The 22,379-nt window shown below is 38.7% G+C and overlaps 1 protein-coding gene across 2 annotated transcripts in view; it reads right to left on the bottom strand.

Moving 5' to 3' along the window:
• Positions 1-2,727: 2,727 nt before the first annotated feature.
• The window catches only part of COMMD10 (COMM domain containing 10), a 104,272-nt gene continuing 84,620 nt past the window's right edge, over positions 2,728-22,379 (bottom strand). The window contains exons 6-7 of one of the 2 annotated variants that reach the window (XM_083818235.1): positions 3,899-3,958; positions 2,728-3,262 (exon numbers count right to left, since the gene is read on the bottom strand). In XM_083818235.1, coding sequence (XP_083674361.1) covers positions 3,224-3,262; positions 3,899-3,958 — 99 coding nt within the window. In that variant the 3' untranslated portion in view covers positions 2,728-3,223. Of the gene's footprint in view, positions 3,263-3,898; positions 3,959-20,793; positions 20,821-22,379 lie in introns of those variants that run through there. The other variant, XM_083818234.1, reaches the window with a different exon arrangement.

Below are 22,379 nucleotides of genomic sequence, written 5' to 3'. Positions count from 1 at the left end.
AGTTCCAAATCAGCTAAATCCCTTCTCCTGCCTAGGAACATGCTTTTCTTCCCACCTCCTCTGAGGTATGGCTTTGGATCCAGTCCCTGCTGCAGGACAGATCTCCCATTCTGCCTAGGCTTCCCCAAGTCTGCACCGGAGTTTTTTCTCTTATTCCAACACTGCTGGGACTTTATCCGAACTAAGCAGGGGCAGCTGCTCTCAGGGAAAGACTAATCTTCCTTTTCCTTTCCAGGTCCAATCAAGACCAGAGAGCAGGAACCTGAATAAAAGCTTTCCTTTCTGCAGTCCACTCATATTAGTCAGTTTTCTGTCCTTAATTCAGGAGCACTTAAATGACTGACAGTGCTCTTCTCTAAGACGATACTAGTTGTACCATCATTACTTAATAGTGTACAACCCCAAAGCTTCATATTACATATAGAAAAGTTTTTCTAATCTAGGCATCTATTTTTGAGTGCTCCTTGACAAAAGATAACAAGTGTGCTTCTTACCATTAGGTGTACTGTGGCTTTTATTATGGCTTCTAACAGTAAGAAATTCAGTACATTTAGCAAAAAAAAGCAGTTCTTAAGGAACCATAAATCTCTTTATCCATCTGCCAACAAAGATGAACTCTAAATAAATTTTACAGACATTATAATCTTGGGCTTTGCTTTTTTCTATTTTTCCCTTACAAATTATTTTACTTTTAAAATATTTTCTATTAGCTCTAGAATAAAAATTCTCTTTTTGTTACCCCATGCTTTAATTGATTTTGGTCAAATTTGAACAGCCTGACATTTATTGATTAGTTCAAAATACTAGGTACAGTTACAAAATTGGCCATAGATTTCATAGTTAACTCCAGTTTACTTTTTCCCTCAATTTATTTCCTATTCCCCTGCTATGCAAGGTTTTTCTCTCTAACCTGCTCCATGTTTTCTCTGCCTTTGCCTAAATTTTCTTTCTATATATACTTCTGCTGTCTTTTCCAGTGTTCCTCCTCTCTTCCTTGTAGGTTTCTCACTCCCAGATTTCACCCTTGGCATATCCATTATTCTGTCCATTCCTTCCTTTTTCCCACGCTCAACACCCAGTTTCTTCTTACTCCGACTATGGCTTCTTGTTATTTTCTTCTCAGATATGCCTCCCAGTTTGTCCAATGCTTCTCACTCTACCAACTGGTCCTGCTTCCCTCCCTTCCTCTAGGATTCATCAGTGGCTGCCTATATTTACACAGATAATACCTCTCTCACACTTGAACAACTGCCTCAGCATGTCCTACATCCACATAGAGAAGTCCTTACTCCACTTCAAGCATGACTTCCAGAACTTAAGCCCTGGATCCCAGGGCAATTGAAAAAAGCACTCTAGAACAGCCTCCTAGCACACATCTGATTGCCCCATAGTACAATCAGAGAAGCCAGGACTTAGATGCAAAGGTGATTTTCCTACCTATGCTAACTGTGAAGCATTGCTAATGCCGGTACAGCAGAGGTGAGTCCTGCGGAGGATACAGTGGGGTTGTGGCTCACCTGCAGATACACACTGACCAATGCTGCATAAAATGAGCAAGGCAGCAAGTTGCTGCTGAATAGAGAGACAGAGGAAGAGACGTCTGCAAGTAGTAGTGTCATAACCTTAGAAGATAAGGCATGTTGCCACTGGCTTGATAGGAGGCTTGATTTTGGCAGCAAACTTTATAAGGCATACAGAGTAAGAGTCTACCGTGCAATGGTCAGTGATTTCTTCTTTCCAATAGGTTAACAGTGTTACCTTCCAGTTATGGTATGGTATCATATGGTATTTCAGTTAAGAACTATGATAAATCTCTTTTTTTCTCTTTGGTGCCCTTTACTCACATGTAGGCTGTTGATCTTATCTTCTTAATCTTTTCTAATGTCTCTCAGCACAGGTAAGTGGTCCAAACTCCTCCTGTATTGAGCTGACAGCACAATCCCTAATAAAGCAACACAAAAAGCTCAAAACAACCGTCCAAAACAAAAACAAAAACAAAAAGAACTATGGCACAAGAGGACCTAAAACCCAGCAATTCGAAACAAACCTTTTGGCTATACTTATATCTAGTGTCACAATCAAACAACTCTCAAAAGAAAACTGGCTGCTTGGGTATTAAACATCCCTGTTTTAGGCATCTGATAAAATAAAAAGCCTTGTTCAGTGAATTCCTTAAGGAGAAAAGGAGACATGCTAATACTGAAGATTTTCACATCCTTTCACCTTTTGTTAGCCCCGAGTAGAAGTCACATACTGTGCCCATTATTAAGGTGCAGCAATGAACTGACTGGCAATTGCTGGCAACAAACAAGAACTAAGATGACTTTTACCTTCTCATACTGTTCATGAACTTCCATTCATCTGGAACTAATGTGTGAAAATATACTAACTTGGCCTTTAAGTCACTGTACTTTATTTCTTCCTGTTAGCTGTAAAAACAGTGGTGGACAACATTAGGAAGGATCAACAAATAGCTTTCAGAAATCTGGCTGTCAGACTACTTCAGTGTTCTTTGTTATATACTCCAAGCTCTCTCCCCCCAGTTATACACCATACTACTTATGATTCATTGGTATGCATGCAGTGCTAAGAAGCTGTATTTATTCTCAGTGCCAAAAGTAAACACTGAAATCAGTGACACTGTTGATTATTTACAAGAAAAAAGTGTTTTTAATTAAAAATAAGAAAGATAATGAAATAAAATTAAAATAGAAAAAAGTCAGAGAATCTGTTTATAAATTTTGAATTTATTTTGACAAATTTGCAATAAGCATTATTAACTGTGTAAATAACAATTCAAAAGGATAGATATTTCATTTGCTGTGTGTTTTCTTGCTACTGTTACTACTAAAGTTTTATATTGCTTTTATGCATAAAAAATAGATTTTATTCCTGGTCTCTCAATAGTATGCAAATTTATATCAAATCAAGTGTCATAGCTAAAAAGAAAAAAAAAACAGAGGCAGGATAGCATTCTCTTTTTTTCTGCAAGTAAAGCTACTCTTTACAACTGCTCAGAAAACAAGAGGAAGTCCATTAGAATCTTCAGACTCTTAACAATGATTTCTCTTGGTTAATGTTACTGCTCTAAAAGGAGATAAGCCATATAATTTTACAGGAAGCAAACCACTGAATCCTCCAGCAAACACAGCTTGGCAATCTATCTTCGATTCAAAATAATGAGGTGGCAGGAGTGTGATGGAGAAATAAGTCTTCAAAAACATCACGTAAGGGAATCCAGCTGTGCTTGTATAGTTTCCAGCTATTTAAAGGAACACAAAGAAAAAAAAAAAACTCCACTCACATAAGATATTGTTTAGAAACATGCAAACAGAAAAAAAAAGCAACATTCCAATGTCTTCAACTATGCATACTAAATCTATTCATATAGCAATAAAAAAATTTTGTACTCATGAATATTTGTTTTTACGTGAAGCTATTAGAATTCATTGATGCAGTTTAAATATTCAAATTTTAAAGAAACAGTTGTCTAAATACTGCCTTTTTACATGCACAGATGTTTTGCTGTGAATTTCCAATGCATAATAACAAGGTAAAAAAATAATAGAGTTCATTTTGACTGGATTATGAGCCTGGCATTTTGACATAACACAAAGATGCTCTTTCCAGAGAGCTCCTCATTGTTAATCATCAGCTGCTCCTCTAGACCTAGCCACCAGGTATGATTACAATGACTCCAAGACCTGCCTATTCCAAATTTGAAAGCACAGACTCTTCTTGAAAATGCTTTATGTGATCAAACAAATCCAACAGCTTTAATTAAAATTGGATCCATTTTCCTTCCAATTTCATTAGATTTAATTCATATAGGCAATACTTCCTGCTGAGCAGCATAAGGTGTTTACAAAGGAACTACAGTATTGTAAAATCTACAGACCTTGTTATAGAACTCAAACAGCTCCTGATGGCTAAATTCTACAAACACTTTCTTCAGGTTCTGTGAAAGAAAAAGAAAAAAAAATAAAGGAATAAGCAAACTTTTTTTCCCTTTTAGTATTCATTCCAATAATTCACAGTGCAGGTTTAAGCTATATGAAAGATAACATTTGCAATAGTTAATTTTCCTTCCATTCGCTACAGCATCCTTCATATATGCATATTCCACTTTAGTGATGAATTCAAGTCCACAGATACAACTGTTCTCCTGCTGTAGAGAATGATAATAAAATATTCTATAAACATGATTTTGTTACCTTATTTATAAGTCACAGACAAAAATGAAAGATTACATTCATCTTGCTCAGCAGTCCATCTAAGATCTGGTAAATAACATCATACAAAGTCAGCAGTGTATTTGATTGAACCTGCACAGCTATTAATGTATTGTGTGTTAGCACAATAAGAGCTAATAATAACTTCCATTCATTAATCTAATGGTTATGATGTTAGTATGCTGACATTGCTATAGGCATCTACACCCAGATTCAGCCAAAGTTAACAATTAACACAACAGCTTCAAAGCAGTCCTTTAACAGTAGTAAAAGAAAAAAAAAAATAACACAACTGATGGAAATGACTGTGAATAAAACAGATGGTGGTAATAATCCCCTGCATGCATGTGCTGATGTCTGTGGAGATGGGGGTTAAATTAGAATTTCTATCCTGCTTAACTTGCTTGCATGAAACAGGTAGTTTAATGCCTGCTACTTTCAATCATAGCACCAATCTATCCAGACTGTTTCTAGTCTTATCCCTTCTAGTTTGCTTCGTCACTTTCCTCCTTTTAAAATAAATATGTAACTATTACTGCAAATTCTGTGTGTTGCTGCTAGATTTTCCAGTGCTTGGAGGCATTCCTGAGGATCACAGCCGCACTTCCATTAACACTAACAGGGCTCTCTGAAAACTGAATCTGTGGACATGTCTACTCACAAAACATTATTAGTTGAAATGACGTATACACACTAGTTTTGTTAAACTGGTACCAATGTGATGCACCCCTTAAATAAGTAGAAAAATGCTTGATCAACAATTCAGCTTAAATTAGCGAGGGTACTTCTGCATATGGACAAGGCTGTGGGCCAGATTCTGCATATTCTAATACTGATGCAAGTCTCGATTTAAGTCAAATAAAGCTGCTGAATTTGGCACACCAAATACACAAAAGCAGCAGAAGCCCTGGGAACTCAGGATAGGTATTGCCTGATGCCTGTTCCAAAAACAAACTGTAAGACACAGGAAAGGGATAAAATGACTGGGGCCAGACTGTCTGGTGCAATTCCTCCTCCTCGCTCTGCAGAAAGAAGGATCCTTTCCAACAATTTCAGGAAGGCTACAAAAGCCTAGAAAAGGACCAGTAATTTGCATGAGAGACCAATCTTCCCCCTCTGGGAAGGAACAATGCAATTCTGGGAATCGTATGGTGAATACGAAATAAAACTACTAGAACAGCAGTTCTCTTTGCCATGATTCCAGCTGATTCCCCCTCCAAACAGTATAATGCAGTGACAGGGAAGTAAAAGCATTTTTAAATGCATTCTACCAGCTCAGAAACAAAGAGAAAGCAAACAAGTGGTTTCTTCAGAAAGGAAAAGGGGTAGAGGAAAGAAGAAAAGATATGCAATTAGCAAATGGATCAGCCTGGATGTTTGGCATTTGCATTTCCTGAAGGATTTTGGTGTTTGAATGCAAGGAAGTAAAACTTAAAAGAGAAGGTTCAGGATAAAAGGAAGATATATAATTTAAAATTTATCAGTCACAACGAATGAAGTCAGGGTCGTCTCTTGAATGGTTTCTGTCAGAAGAGTCTGCTAGATTTCAATACAACAGTTTCACAACGTCTTCTGCAAGGGGCAGGTTGGGTATGTGACACCTCCAACCAAGAACAGTGTGATCTACCAGATCTCGTTTCTCCAAGCTTCACATATCCATCAAGGCTGGTGTCTTCTGGTACTACGTCAGATCAGAAAGCAAGATCAACTTCTCACATACAATAAAAAGTGTTGATAAGTTTGTCTTTCCTCTTTTTCTCTAAGCATGCTCCAGTACCATAAGTCACTGGTTAGGGTAGGCAAATGAAAAAAGCATGCTCATTTTAACTGAGGTTCTTTTGATACTTAGAAATAAATCAGTATTCTTTATGAACAGACTGCTATCTCCTCATTATTTAATAGTCATGGTCTGATAATTGAGACAAAATTCACATTGCATTGTGGCAGGCAAACGTCTATGGAGATCTAAAAGAAAGCATGAAGTCTATAATTTTGTGCCAGTCTGTTTCTCGTTTGGGGTGGTTCAGTGGGACAGAGGATATAATAATCTTTTATGAAACATGTTGCTCATGTGCACCTAATTCTCTGCTAAAACAGAATTGTTTCTGTATGTAAAAAATTTGGTACATCTACAATAAATACCACTTCGACAGACAGCAGTGTCACAAAGAACAGTGCAGAAATGTGGCACCAGCTGAAAATGTTCTTTTCACTGTCTTGTATTTCTTACTAGCATTAGTCCCTTGACGAAGGTGCCAAACGATCATTGTTACATGATCAGGAGTTCCCACCTAAACCACAAAACCAACATATCACAAATAAGTTCTCACAAGTAAAACCCATGTCAGAACAGGCTGATGGCCCCACATTTTAGCTGAGACGTCCATTATTCACTCACTGCCCTTAATCAGTGAACACAAATAGCTTTAATTAAAACGTAATGTGGACTAGGTTATAATCCGGTTCTTTAATTTTTCAGTAGAAGAGTATTAAAAATGACTACGTATCTAAAATATTGCTAAAGACCCAAGAGTAGGCAAATTCCTAATCTACTTTAAGCAATTTTGCTCTGATAAGGATACAGAACTACCCACTGCAATCTTTTTTCATCTATAACTAAAACATAGGATAAAAAAATCACTTTCAGCTTACTGACTTAATTAAATGTCACTGTGTGCAGAGAAGACTCAGCCTATTTATGAAAAGTGCAGTTAGGCTGCCTTCTTTTATCTACACATACAAGTTTTCAGATGCTGCGTGACCTAGTATGTGTTTCTCAGAACATAAATAAGAAAACAGTAATTTGCTGGATGTCTAACTTCTCATTCTATCAAGTATATCATTCTCTTTCCTTCTTTCCTGATAAATTTCTCTGTTTCCCCACCCCCTTATTCTTCACCTTCACTCTACTTTTTCCCTCATTTCTGCCATCTCATTTTCTTTTTGCTATTATTACCTTCACGTGAAAGAAAAGTAACAGAGTAACCAGAATACTAAATAGTTTGGAATAGTTTATTCCTATTGTCACACTCAGTAACTCCAATGTTTTTTGTAACTAGATAACAAATTTTGTCCCTGTGGCAGTAAAAGTTTCATCTCTTACTTCTAAGTTTCACCCTTGAGGGTGACGGCTTCATAGCATCAGAGAAACATAGCTGAACAGAGATGTTAGTTGTATGAATAAAATAAATATCAAATGTTAATTCTTTGGATACCCTTGAAAATGTCGGGATGGGCTTTTTGTCTGAGTCAACGTCTAAGAAGAGTGGTGTGGGGACAGCACTGGAGTGATATGCTCAGCTGGCTGAGCTAACGAGTTGATTTGCAGCATCTTTGACTAAATAAAGTTGCTGCTAGGTTCCATGTGCTCATCTGCTGTTTAACATAACAGAACATTGCATTTACTACTGGCAAAGGCTGCGTGAATTGCAGACATTGCCCATGACAAATCTTTACACCACTCTGAATACACTGTAGGGAATATGGTAATAAGTTTTCTGAAATGTATGATTTAACATATTTGGCCATGTATCACTACTGAATGTATTTTTAAGTGTTAAAACTAAATTTTAGTGCCATTTTGCCTTTTTACATCTAGATGGAAAATTATTTCATTCTACCTCTTCTCTCATCCCAGGGACTTATCAATTTACAGCCTACTGAGAATTTCTCTAAAATTCTAATCAGCGTAATTGATAGGGTTGTTTTCCCCTCTAAACTATCTTCTCATTTATTGTCTGGTATCCTTACAAACGTTTGTAACATTTTCCCCGGTCTCTAAACAGCTGTTCAAAACCAAATTTCCTTGTTGGGTGGGGGAATAGAGGAGAGAAAGGGGTGAGGGGGAGTGGAGGAAGTGGATGAGAAGCAGAAGGAAAAGGAAGACAAAAACTTCCAGCTCCCAGTGAACAGTGATACGTTACCCTATCCAGAACAGCCATTCTGAATGTATGGATAATTCTACAAAATAACCGCAGTGTTTAATATATACTCAGCTTATACCCGCCATCAGCAGAAAACTAGGTAAATTTTCAGCTGAACGTAATCACCAGCATTAAAGGATGAAGATTCCACTGCACAAGATGTAAAACAGACTCTCCAATTTCTCATTGCCTTGGCTAACAATTTATTTCAAACATTCATATCTTCTCAATGCAGTCTTTCAGTGGAAACCACACAAAAAATAATTCTCCTTAGAATACTTCAGAAAGCAGAGGCAAATTCCTGGTTTTAATCAAAGTGGTTTTTGTTGTTGTTGTTGTTTTTGTTTGTTTAAATCTAATGCTCTTGATACTTATATTTAATATACTACTCAAAAGGCTTTATTACCAGTGACAGAGTTTTGCAATCTTATTTATTGCCCAGCCATATTCCACACACTTAACTCCCCTACCTCAGGCACACACATAGAACAGGGCATCAGGAGTTATAAATAAAAGGCAAACTTCTGGTTTGAAAGCTAACTTGAATATGAAAAATTGATATTGCTATCATAGTTCTCAACTGCAAAGCTGTAACTACTTTTACAACATTGCAAAATAAATGCCAAGTATTCTGAAGCAAACAGATGGAGGGACAGGCTGGTTTGTATATCTAAATGTCTACTGATAATGATAATGCTCTATGACTGAGCACGCATAAAAAAAATACAGTATACTCAAGTTTGTTAATAGTAACTAGTTGAAACAACACATATACCTATCTCCACATCTAATATAACATTCAATACTATCTGCAGTCACTTATAACTTACATTCAACTAATTACTGTCTTCACATTTGCTTTTCATTCTCTGATTTATCTCTATTAGAAATCCTTAAAATACCAGATACAATGGAAGGATATAGATAATTAATCAATTAACAGCCAAATTCAGATGCATTCCTAAATAGACCCCAGTTGATTCTTAGTAGTCTGCATTTCCCTGTGGATCTATCAGCATCTGTACTACATCAGTTCAGAATTCCCGTAAATTTCCTTGGACTCTGGAGAACGATGCATTTGCTTAGGCACATACAGATGGGAAGAGGGTCGTAAGTTGTATCTCACAGAATTTATCAGTGAATTTAAGCTGCTTGGTCAGAAAGATGAATTGTAGCATGGTAAGAAAAGCAGATGTGTTAAAACAGACCAGCACCACTTAAAAGCACACCTGTTCCTTAACTCTCTGCACATAAGAAACAGCAATTAAAACTTCTTTATGTTCTTACAGCGCTGGATGGATGTAATTCAACAGGATACAGGGAGTTAAATACCAACTTACATATTCCAAACTGCATTTCTTTCATAATCATCAAAAAATGTGATCTTTGAGCTTTATTCTTATTCCAAGCTTATTTCCATCTGCAATACCAAATACTTTTTTTTTTTTTGTAGTGAAATAAAAACGACCCACAAACATGCCTTAGAACTGAATTACATGCATTTTGAAGTCCTTGGCGCGCAAATGCTGTAAAACAGAACATGCTTCATACTAACCCCCTCTCTTCCTGAACATTAGTTTGTACACATACTGCATTCTCCCCTTAAAGTAGTATTTCTTTTTCAAATAAGCATAAGGAACTCAGATTCCTCACGGTATTTGAGAAGGTCAAAATCAGCAGCTGAGGCATCCTACTATGGATGTCCTTCCCTCCATTTTCAATGTATTTGTTAGCTCCCTAGCTAATTTGTTAGCTAATCAAGTGTTACTGGAATTGAATGGTTTGGAGATAGACACAGATAACCTTATTCCAGCAGACCCAGGATCTAACCTTGCATTCATGGAAAGCACCTAGAACATACTCACTGCACAGTCTGCTAGTGAGCCAACAAGTGCAGGAATTTGGAGATGTGCAGGAGACCTTACAGACATCTAAACAAACAAGAAATGTCAGTCATTCCCATTTTCTCCTCCCACCCTCACACAAATATTCATTAATGGCTGGCTGAACTGGTGCACAGCTAGCTACAGAGGACAAATGGAGTACAATTACCAAAAAGACCACACAGGCTGGGGAGATCACAGAACACCAGAGACAGACAAAACTCTTTTTTCACAGTATGGGAGAAAAACGCTTTTAAAATCAAGACAGTTACCTTGAGGTAAACTGTGAGAAACAAAGAACTAGAATTTTCACCTCAATATGCACAGTTAGAATAAATACCAGCTTGTTAAAGAAAAGGGGGACAGCAAAGGTTTTTTTCGTTGGTTTTTTTTTTTTTTTTCCAAACAGCTGTATCCAGGCAGAGGGTTACTTTGCCTTGAATGCACTAGGAATTTACATTCCTATAAATAACATCCAGTTAGGCTGGCTGTTTTTTAAAATATTCTTTGCATGGAAAATCTCTTAAAAACAGAAATCTAGAGTTGTAGGGTTGTCATTTCTGTGCAAAGATTATGTTAAATCCTTCTACAAGAAATTCTTCTACAAAAGCATCACAGTGAACTACTACATTTTGGGGGGAAAATAGGTGGTATATGTATCACTGCAATCCTATCACAATAAAATATTTAAAAGCACTTTTTTTTTTAACTGATACCTCATATGTTCTAGGTATGAAAAATGGCGCATAGAAGATCTGTCGGAAGTCTGACTTCCTTCTATGCCTGTTCTGTATTTCATATATACTCTCAGATGTTATTCCCTTTTTTTGAAGACAGCATATCTATATCTATATTTATACACAGTCTAAGTTCATTACTGATTCCTCAGTAGTCTCCACCCAGAATTAATGATTAGCAGCATAAAGTATTTGTTTGCACAAATGTGTCACTGTAATTTCAGGATTCAGTAGGAAAATGCGTAGGTATAATTGCCAAATATAGTATCTACAAGATATATTTTAAAATTGTTATTTTATTTCACTAATGGGCCTTCACACAATTACTAAGAATGCCAATGATTAACATAAGGAACACAAGTTCTAGACGTGACAACTTTCTGATTTCATGTCTCACCTAATTTTGCAAATTCTACTGTAATAATACTGTAGAAAACTGTCTGAAGAAGCAATCTCAGTAGAAGCTTTTTGTTGTTGTTTTTTTTAAATCTCTCTTTGTATTAAATTTCACTGTATCTGATATGGAAAAAATGGTCTTTGGGAAGACAAAACTGCTGTGTATTGCTTATATAGCATGCAGTTTGTAACCATCAGAATGTAACTTCCTTATTTATTTGAAACTCTGATTTGACTCCTTTTATTCCTGAGAAGAAATTAAATTACTTGATCTTTATTGTTATGGCACAAGTTATTTAGCACACAAATTACAGTATATAAAAATTATGTTCATGAACACTGCAAGGAAAACAGGGAGCTGCAACTTTGTGTTTGATTTAATTCCACCAGGGCTATCATGTAAGTCTTCAAATGCCAAGGAAGACCAGTGAGTTCACACTTCCATTCTAAAGATATCTCACATCAAGTCCGACACAATAGTCTTAACTTAACTTTGATTGATTAGGAACTCACTTTTCTTCCTGTGCTTGTAGAGAACTACTGCTGAAGAAACAGACAGATCTCATCAGTCAGCATACTGGCTCCAGACACGCTTTACAGCTTTTCTGACCTTACCTGTTCACCGGATTTGAATACAGCCAAATTCATTTTTGACAGAGTACATACGAAGAAGACGTCATATAGGCATGGTTGTGAAATATTTCCATTATTGTACTCAGAAAAAAAATCCAGTTCCAGGTTGCTAACAGAACTGAGTATAACGTACAATGCTAGCCTAGCATTGGCAACTGAAAACTTAGATTATGGACTCAAGCAGCAAACACTGAGACCTAGAAAAGTGTGTTGGGACAATGAAGCTCAGCCCTAGAGCATCACATGCAGATTGAGATAGGTTTGATCATATATACACAATGGCCAGAATTTCTTCCTTTGAGGAGAGCAGCTCAATGATGCAGACAGAGTGTTTAGAGACCTTCTTAGAAAGCTTGCTCATGGCTAACACGATTAACAGTGAGTTACTAATCCTTTATGTTTGAATCAGACATGCATCTGATGGGTCTGAAGAAAGCCAGACTTAGCAAAAGCTCAAATTGTGATCCAAACTGTTCAGTAACTTGCCCCATTGGTCTCCATGAAAAGCTGGACAAAACCTCCTGTGCCAGCGAGAAGAAACTTGGATTACTGTGGTCTGCCTCTACATCTACAGCAACCATTCTGACAGGGATTTTACATGGTATAATCACACAAATGAATAACACTTTAAGAAGGCTTCAGATGAATGGAGAAAGCTGGCATCTTTTTAAAGTGTTAGCTTCTAAGCCTACCTGGTTCGGTAAGATACTGAAACATTGTATTGTCTTACCACAAAAGCCTTTTTTCACCACCAGAAAATATGAAAGTATCTATTGTTTCTACTGAAGCACATGAAAAGAGGCCAGATAAAAGACACCAGCAGCAAGAGGAAAGATCTAAGGAAATGCAAATCAATGTGAAATCAATTTAACTGATGAAAATACCCTTCCCTCCCCGGCCCAAAAAACAAACAAACAAAAAAACCTGCTTAAATATTTACAAAATGTGAAAATTAGATTATTTGTAAATTAGTTCTTTTGTTTCAGATGGGTCAATAAGCATATCAACAATTTGGATTTTGTTGGACAGCAAGGCAAAGATAAAACACTTTTTTGTTGTTGCTGTTGTGCTAAAAGTGTGTTCATGGCTGTCAGCAAGCATGTCTCTGATTTGTGGGCAAGCCATTCTTGCCATGAGCAGCTGGGTGCCTGCACACAAACCTCAGCTGCTTGATGGGGGTGGAAAGCTGTGAAGAGCGAGGGATGCTAAATACCAGCCTCATCCTGCAGGGATTCACAGACAGACCTCTCAGGGAATGAGACTGCTTAAAAAGTGATCCATGTATGTATATATTTTCTGTATTAGGAAGGAAGCCACATATTAGTTTTACTGTACTCTGAGAAACAGAGCAGTGTATTGGGTCTATGTAGCCAGGCTTTGGTAGCGTGCAGGCAGCAAGGGTGGCTCTGTGTGCAGAGCCCAGCAGCTGCCCCATGTCAGAGCAGAGCCAGCTCCAGCTTTTCCAAAAGGGACCTGCTGCTGGCCAGAGCTGAGCCATGAGAGACACTGGGTGGGCCTTTGGGAGAGCAGAGTTAAGGAAGGGAAAGAAGTGCTGGGCAACAGCAGCTGGGAGAAAGGGGTGAGAGCCAGCCCTGCAGCCCCCAAGGGCAGTGCAGCAGGAGGGCAGGAGGTGCTCCAGGCACACAGCAGCAGTTCCCCTGCGGCCTGTGGAGAGGCCCCTGGTGGAGCAGGCTGTCCCCCTGCAGCCCATGGGTCCCACACGGAGCAGATCTCCACGCTGCAGCCCGTGGAGGAGCCCCCGGTGGAGCAGGTGGATGTGGCCTGGAGGAGGCTGCGGCCCATGGAGAGCCCCCGCAGGAGCAGGCCCCGGGCCGGAGCTGCAGCCCGTGGAGAGGAGCCCACGCAGGAGCAGGGGGTCTGGGGGGAGCTGCCGCCCACCCGGGGGGGACCCGTGCTGGAGCAGTTTGCTCCTGGGGGATGGATGGACCCCGTGGTACGGAGCCATGTGGGAGCAGTTCTTGAAGAGCTGCTGCCTGTGGGCAGCCCCCGCAGGCTCAGTTCAGGAAGGACGGCATCCCGTGGGAGGGACCCCACGGGGAGCAGGGGCAGAGAGTGACTGTGATGGAGCTGCGGAGACGAAGTATCATGGACTGACCACAGACCCCATTCTCTGTTCCCCTGTGCTGCTTGTGGGGGAGGAGGTAGAAGAGGGTGGATGGGGGGAAGGTGGTTTTAGTTTGCTCTTAGTTTTCTCTCTCTAGTCTGTTAGTAATAGGCAATAAATTAAATTAATCTCCCTATGATGAGTCCGTTTTGCCCATGGCAGTTATTCGTAAGCAATCTCCCTGTCCTTATCTCAAACCTTGAACACTCTTCCATCATATTTTCTCTTCATCTTCCTTTGAGGAGGGAGAAAGACAGGGCAGCTGTGGTGAAGTTTAGCTGCCCAGCAGGGTGAAACCCCCACAAGCAGATGTACAGTTTTTTGCTATCGTACTCACAATTTAGAAATAAATACCTGACTCCTCAAAAGTATCTGTTCCTCACCAAAAGCAGCAGAGCAAGGCTTGAACCTGGGCTACCTGTTTTGCTCACGGACATGCTGACATCAGTGTGGTCAAAAAGACATCGCCGTCACCAGCAGATGACAGCAGATGACACAAGCGAACATGAGCAATTCTCAGGCAACAAAGAAGAGATGAAAAACTGGAAGAGGTCTTTAAAAGCAAAGTTTCTCAAATTCAACATAAAAGTGTCTCCTTTTTACAAAAGTTATTAAAAAAAAAAAAAAGGAACGATGGAATGGTCTTTTCTGATTATGACTGCAAAATGAAGACTCACTTTTTATTGACTGCAAACCAGAAACAAGAAACTTCTTTGTTGTTGTTGTTGTTAATGAATTACCTGCAGCATAACAGACCAAAAGGCAATGGTTCCATTAAACAATGAGGAAACAACCACTTCAGCATGAAACAATCCAGCAACAACTTTTGTTTCTCAGTTTGTCAGTAAAGGTTATGCATGGTCTAATGATGCAAAATTAGCTGTTTGGATTTTAGGCAATTAAATTTCATTACTTTTGCTTTGTTACTTTTGCTGAAAAATTATTTGCAGCTTGATACAGTGGTGTGGTGTGAACTCGTACTGCTTACCAAAAAAAAAAAATGGACAGACTGGTAAAGACAGAAGGTACTCCAAGTGCTTACATGTACAGGGAAGATGAAATCAAACCACTAAAGTTTTTCTTCAAAGCCAAAATATGAATATAAATATAGGCAGTACCCTCTCAGAGAAGGGGAAAAAAACGTTTTGGCTAACATTAGCAATTTGAAAGAGGGTATTAAATCCTTTTTTTTATTTTCCGCAAGTCTCTATGCTATTGAATTACAGTTCATAGAGATTGATTTAAAAGGTGCTGAGCAGTGTGATAGTACAAGATTTGGATTATTCTACAGATGGCTGCAGTACAATACTCAGGCTGGCTACAAAGGTTTCAGTGAATATAAAACCACGATACTTTTCATGGTTTTCTCTCAAACCAAATCCATTTAACTCCCAATTAATTACATTTTTCTCTGTCAAGAAACATTGCATAATGCCAAGCTGAAATGGTAAGGCAAGAAATAAAAAGTGATATTATATGGTGTAATCTTTTCATAAACATAGATTTCATAAACATATGAGATTAGTATTTAAACTATGCTTTTTAACACACAAGTTTTTCAAGGGGAAAAAATGGGGAAAAAAGGTCACAAAGGTGGTACAGGTCAGTTTACAAATGTTATTTTGTCTGTATGAAGGATTTCATAAATTGATGTTTAAACCTACGTTTAAGATACTACCTCACAGTATTCAAAAACACTGAAAGCTTATGACTTGGTTAATATCTTGTGTACACTGATTACAACACAGGTTAAAGTATAACATATGGGTTATTCACTAATATTTAATTTTGTAATCTAAGAACTTATGAAACTTTGAAAATAACCTAGCATGTTTCCATATGTTTTATATCTGTCCTTTTAGACATAGAAAGAATGCTAAGAATATATTTGCTGACTACCAGATTTTAAATTTAGAAGAAAAATATAAAACAAATGAAATGGTTTAAAATATGTGTTCTTGAAATAATATTTAAGTGCTATTATGGAAAGATAACTTTTCTCATCTTTTTAGTCATAAGAATGTTTTTAACATATACATGTCTTAACATCACACTTAATTTTACAAAGAAAAATATATTACAATGCTTGTGCTACAATATTCTGACAGATTAAAATGACACCAGTTAATACTGAAATAGATTGTTTGTAATACTGACTTTCAATATGTTCAAGTCTAAAACAGCCACATTTTTTCTTTTTAAGGCATATGTAAGGTGCCGGTAAAGGCAAAAAGGAACAAGAACTATATGCAGGTATGGTAGTTTAACATAAAATTAACTTCTATCCTAAAATAATGACACATACGATCTTATACATGTAAGGACAGTTTTTACATACATTGGGGAGTTTAGCTGAAACAGAGGAAGAAGAGTATGATGGTAAAGACAGTACTACCAGGGAACATATAACAGCTGCTTCTGCACTGGCTAAATGGCAACTCTTAAGGCTGGCTTCCTTTTACACAACAGATTTTTTTTCCCATCAATGTCAGGGAAAACTTAGCTATCTTGATCCCGCTGTAAGTCCTCCCATGTTCTGGATTGCTATACCTCTTCAGGGTATGCATTTCCATGCCCAGTAAATTGTTTTGTGTTTAATCTTCGTAATTCACATTTTTTTTCTCTAAAGCAAGTTTCTATGTTCTTTGCACATTTTCCTAAGAAAAATGAGAAAGCAGGGGGGACTGAACTAGTTCAAGTTCACTTCAGGCATACATCAGAGACAAAAAAGAGACTGAAAAGCTAAAATTCTTCCCCTTCACTTAGTACGATGGACTAAAAAGTCATTTTCAAGGTAAGTGATCCCTTTACTTTGTCAGTCAGGTATCATCAGCCTTCCATCTAAAAGCAACTATACCTTATCATACTGGTCACACAGAACAAATTCAGACGAACTAGAGTACCGCAGTCAGAATTTTGATATAGTATATCTGCTGGGTGGTAGAGAAAGTAGGAGGGAGAGAGAAGAAGAATCCTTTTATAATTTATTAGATCATTTGTACCCTCAAATACCTCAAAAAGGAGGTATTTCTCATACTGCAGTTGCAACTCTTCCAGTTGTGTACCGACATATTCCTCTGCTAGTCTACAACATCACAGGTATGTGAAGATGGATTCTTTACAACTACAATGTCTTCTGGAGTCACAGTGTTGAGTTGAGACTGCAAAGTCATTCACAGCACCTCTCTTAGCTGCTCTGACAGTGAAGTTCCAGGTATCAGGACCTCACATAAACATTGGATGTTGCAGCTTGACCTCTGCCTATGTGCAAAGTACATCCTGAAAGTGAAAAACTTACTTTCTCCTTTGAGCAACTGTCTACAGAGATTACATTTCTGTGACAAACACTGCTAGCCTTGGAGGTAAGTAAGAAATTCTAGCTAACAAAAACTTGGTCTTTCAAAGGCCACAATCAAAATAAAAGAATGGGACAAGGCAAAGACTTGGAAAATACGACTGAACTCTTTGTTGCTAGCAACAATCGGTGAATGTGTGCTGTTCGAAGAGGTAGCAATGGGAAATAAAGTTAGAATTCAATGAAACCTAGTGTGTCCAAGAAGATATTTCCTTGCTAAAACATAGGCTTAATTAAGACTTTCTGCTTCCACAGATCACCTTCATAAGAATGTCAGTCCACCCCTCTGTTCTTCAAAACATAACAAGTCTTGTTTAGACTATAGTTGATTTCCTCCTGTTTTAGTACCAAGGCAATGCTCTGGTTGCATTCATTGTGTAAAACTGTACTGACTGGAAGGAAAATGAACCATGGAAACAAAAGTTTGACAGATAAACTGATGACCCAGACATATGCTGCTTAATCTTGTTGGCTGAGACCTCAGGTGACAGCATTCTTATGAAAATGCATATTAAGAGGAACTCCACTTTTCTTTCTACTAGTGAATAACAGAATTAACGGGTAAACATGTACTCAAAGGGAGATGCCACGAGATTCCAAGAATGAGAAAAGCTTTGTGACTGCTGAACACAGAATAATTCTGTAGCCCTATGCAGAGAAATGAATTACTAAAATTGCAAATCACTTGTTTTAATGAGATCATAAAGTCCAATATCCTTGGAATCATTATTTTTAAAGGATTAAAACATGATTTCATTGGAAAATCTCTTCTCTTTGGATTATTTTACCTTGCAAATAAACAGCTAAAGTAGTCAGAATTCTGGTGGTCAGGCGAATGCAGTATGGGATCAGCAGACTCGGCAGAGCTATGTTAATGGCTGGACTTGATGATCTTAGAGGTCTTTTCCAACCTAAATGATTCTGTGATCACTGGATGTCTAAGAAATATCAGTTCCAACAGCTAAATTGAGAGCTGGTGATCCAGCTCTCAAGCTGATGAATGCAGTACTTACGTTTTGGTGGCACTGGTCTTGCTAAAGCTGAAGTATACAGAGATGTTAAAATCTAAAATGCTAGAACACAGCCTGATACTAAAAGAGGTAAGAACGATGGAATAAATTACACATCCACATCACATAGAACTTTGGCAAAAATACAAAGTGATATTTTGCATTTGAACATAAATGTTTTTCCAGGAATTGTTCATATTTTCTTGAAAGTTTTAAATGTGAAGGTAAACATATTGGAGGTCAAGATCTGCAAACCATTCAACAATATCTATATTTGGTACAGCAATGAATGAAAGCTTTAGGATACTTAAGATCCAGAAAGAATTTTAATTCCTTTTTTTCTTTGGGAGCTAAATTTTTTCCTTCTGCAATTCTGGTTCTACATGCAAGACAAGAGAATCTTTGTCTTAAAATGTCCCATCATATAAGCAAAGTAAAAGAACATTTAACCGCCCAGAGAGCTGCATTAGCAGTGGAAAGTGATCTTCCTCTGTTTGGCACTTGTGGTGTTTCACCTGAGACACTGTGCCAGGTTCCATACACCTAAAATGGATGTTAACAGACTGGGGGGGGGGCTCCATATCACCTGGATGCTTAGAGGGCTGCAATGCACAACACAAGAAGAGACACTAGGAGAAGTTGGTTTATTTAGTTTGAAACAGAGGGCAATGGGTGAAGAATCTAATTTCAGTTCTGTTTGTGACATTTGTAGCACTAAATTGTACCCCAACAGATGATTTTAGTTAACCTTGTTACAGGTTATGGGCTGTATCTGTTTAGAGAGCCCGCCTCACAACAAAGAGTGGCACTTAGTAATAAATAACCACTATCCCCTAGCTGAAAACATCATGAGGAATAAAATTTTAATCCAACCATGAAGATTCAGTTTCTCTGGATATTTTTTGCAGGGACTAGACTCAAAGACCTAAAATCTCTAGAAGATGGCAATCACATCTTTTAAATGGCCACTGTTCCTCACTCATAAAAGACATAGAATTGGATGCACAAGTAATTTCATTAGATATTGGTTGACCAGTAACAACATGAGCCAACAAGATGATTTATATGGCTTAGTAGTTGTGGTGGTTTTTACTCGGGTGGGCGGCCGAGATTCACCACAACCGCTCTCTCACTCCCCCTCCTGAAAGAGGAATGGGGAGAAAATACAATGAAAAGGGCTCAAGGGTTGAGATAAGGACGAGGACATAGTGCAGTAATTATTGTGACGGGCAAAACAGACACAGCATAGGGAGATAGTAAGATTTATTGCCTATTACTAACAAGCTAGAGAAGCAAGAATCAAAGGAAAGAAACAAAAAGCACCTTCCCCTCCATCCACCCTCTTCCACCTCCTCCCCCCGAGTGGCGCAGGGGAACAGGGGAATGGGGGTTATGGTCAGTCTATAGCGCTTCTTTGCCGCCGCTCCTTCTCGGTCACTCTCGTCCCCTGTGCTGTGGGGTCCCTCCCACGGGATGCAGTCCTTGCTGAAGTGATCCAGCGTGGGCTGCCTACACGCAGCAGCTCTTCAAGAACTGCTCCAGATATGGGTCCGTACCACGGGGTCCATCCCTCAGGAGCAAACTGCTCCAACCTGGATCCCCCACGGGCAGCAGCTCCTGCCAGGTCACCTGCTCCTGCGTGGTCTCCTCTCCACGGGCTACAGGTCCGGCCCAGAATCTGCTCCGGCAGGGGTCTTCCGCAGGCCGCAGTCTCTGTCGGTGCAGGTCCACCTGATCCACCGTGGTCTCCTCCACGGGCTGCAGCGTGGAACCCAGCTCCACCGTGGTACTCCATGGGCTGCAGGGGGACAGCCTGCTTCACCATGGTCCTCACCACAACCCGCAGGGGACTTCTGCTCTGGCACCCGGAGCACCTCTCCCCCCTTCTTCTTCACTGACCCTGGCGCCTGCAAGGCTGTTCCTCACTCCTCTCACTCTCCCAGCTGCTGTGTGTGGTGCAGCGCTTTTTTTTGTTGTTGTCTGAAATATGCTCTCACAGAGGTGCAAAACAACATCACTTACTTATTGGCTCAGCTCTGATCAGCAGTGGGGCCCTTACCAAGCATGGGGCAGCTTCTAGATCCTTCTCACAGAAGCCACCCCTATGGCCCCCTGCTACCAAAACCTTTCCATGTAAACCCACTACAGTAGTACGCCAGTAAAATTCAGAAGTGACAAGGTTGTTGAATTGCCATTCTGGGGATCCAAAGACTTTGCTGACCTCTTGCTTGCCTATCACTATCAGTTTAAAAGCGCTGCAACTGGAGTTCAATTAATAATTTTTAAACAATGGAAAAAGTAATCCAGCACAATAGACTTTATCAATAGTACAGAACATCCATAAATGGCAAGACAGGGCTGAATACCCCAAAAGCCAAGAGCTCTTGGATAAAAAAACATGCTGTTATTAGTCAGTTACGACTCTAGACACCATTCAGAGCATCACCTATCCTCAGGACTCTTGGTGTAGGATCAAAATGCTGTAGTCACGTAACACAAGGTGCTAGATTCACTTCAACTTTTAAACTGTTTAAGAGAAAGTCAACAGGTTACTTTCGCATTAGTGGTTGCACAGTCTATTATTTCAGAATAAAGCCAGCATAAAAGCAAAAGGCTTGCATGAACTCTGTATTAGCTGTATATATACTACATAACGTGACAGAACTGCAACCATATACCCCACATCACAATTCTTCTGTGAGCAATCCAGTAGAGCAGAGATACAGTATTAATGACTGTGAAATGATGCCTAGACACCATGGCATAAACTTAACAGTGAAACCATGCCATTCATTAGACTTAATTTCTTCTTCAGGTGCTGACTGACTATGGATTCTTTATATATGAACTGAAAACATTAATTGCAGGCCAGTATTTGGCAATATTTCCAAGCAAACAAGAGAACGAAGACTGAAGATAAATATCTAAATGGATCTATAAATCACCTTGCTGAAAGCTTTTACCCAAATGTTCCCTGGAATACTTTACCACTATGAAGCTATACCAGAAGGAATCTGAGACCATTATTCTGATGGTAGTAATAAAATCTACTAGAAAATACTGCATTTTCCACAATTCTGTTTAATGGAACCTTAGCATCATCTCCTAAGCAGTTGTTTTTTCCCATATAATTTTACCGCATTTTACTAATAATATGTTTTCAGAAAACATGACATGTTAAACACTGACAGAGGTGAATATTCAAAACTTACATAATTAAAATAAAATTATGCAGAAACTGCAGTTAGATTATGATATTTCATGCTACCTACATAAATTAATGAAACTTTGAGACAATTTACCTTCGTTGCTTCATAAAATCCCAGGTTCCCAAACTTCTTTGAGTTCTTGGTTGCTGACTACAAGCAGCTCTTAAATTCTTTCTGGTTGAATGACTGCAGTTGACAATACAACATACTGCAATAATTTTAGAACAAAATATAACTTTGTCATAACCCCCCTCTTTTCTACCCTGACCACTGTGGTTTAAACATGTCATGGTTTCATAGCCTATAAAAAGCAGGAGGATCAATTGTGACAGGATTACAAAGAAAGCAATTTGTTCACACAAATCTACCCAGAAGTCAATGGATACCTTGGAAAAGAAAGACATCAGGATCAAGAGCCTGCAACAGCAGCTGCTGATCAGCCCTGCTGTCACTCTGTGATAGAGGAGATGAGAAGAAAAGACAGTCCTTCTTTCATAATCCCTGTAATTCTCAACTAGGTGGTACCTGGGCTTCAATGATGGTTTGTTCCTGTATTTCTAAAGTACTACACTAGCAGCTGCAGGGGTCTCAGTCAACCCACAGGATTCAGGGAAAAAAACAACTTAAGTTTCAATATTTTGTCAGCCTGAATATGTAATCTTTAAGAAATGAACTTTTCGCTTATCCAGATAGGTGGCCAAGAGAGTCTTAGCACTGTAAACAAACGCTGTTTTTCCATATGCATATTTGAAGAGCAGGGCATGAAGAGAAGGGCACTGTTGTTATGTCTTAGGAACAGAACCGTAAAACAACAACGTATGGTACAGGAAGGCAGAACAGAGAACTTTCTTATAGCAAGGACAGTTTACTACTTTC

This window comes from Anser anser, assembly GCF_964211835.1.
Source record: "Anser anser genome assembly, chromosome: Z".
Taxonomy (NCBI): domain Eukaryota; kingdom Metazoa; phylum Chordata; class Aves; order Anseriformes; family Anatidae; genus Anser; species Anser anser.
Note: the sequence above shows the minus strand (reverse complement) of the source record. Positions and strands in the feature narration are given on the sequence as shown.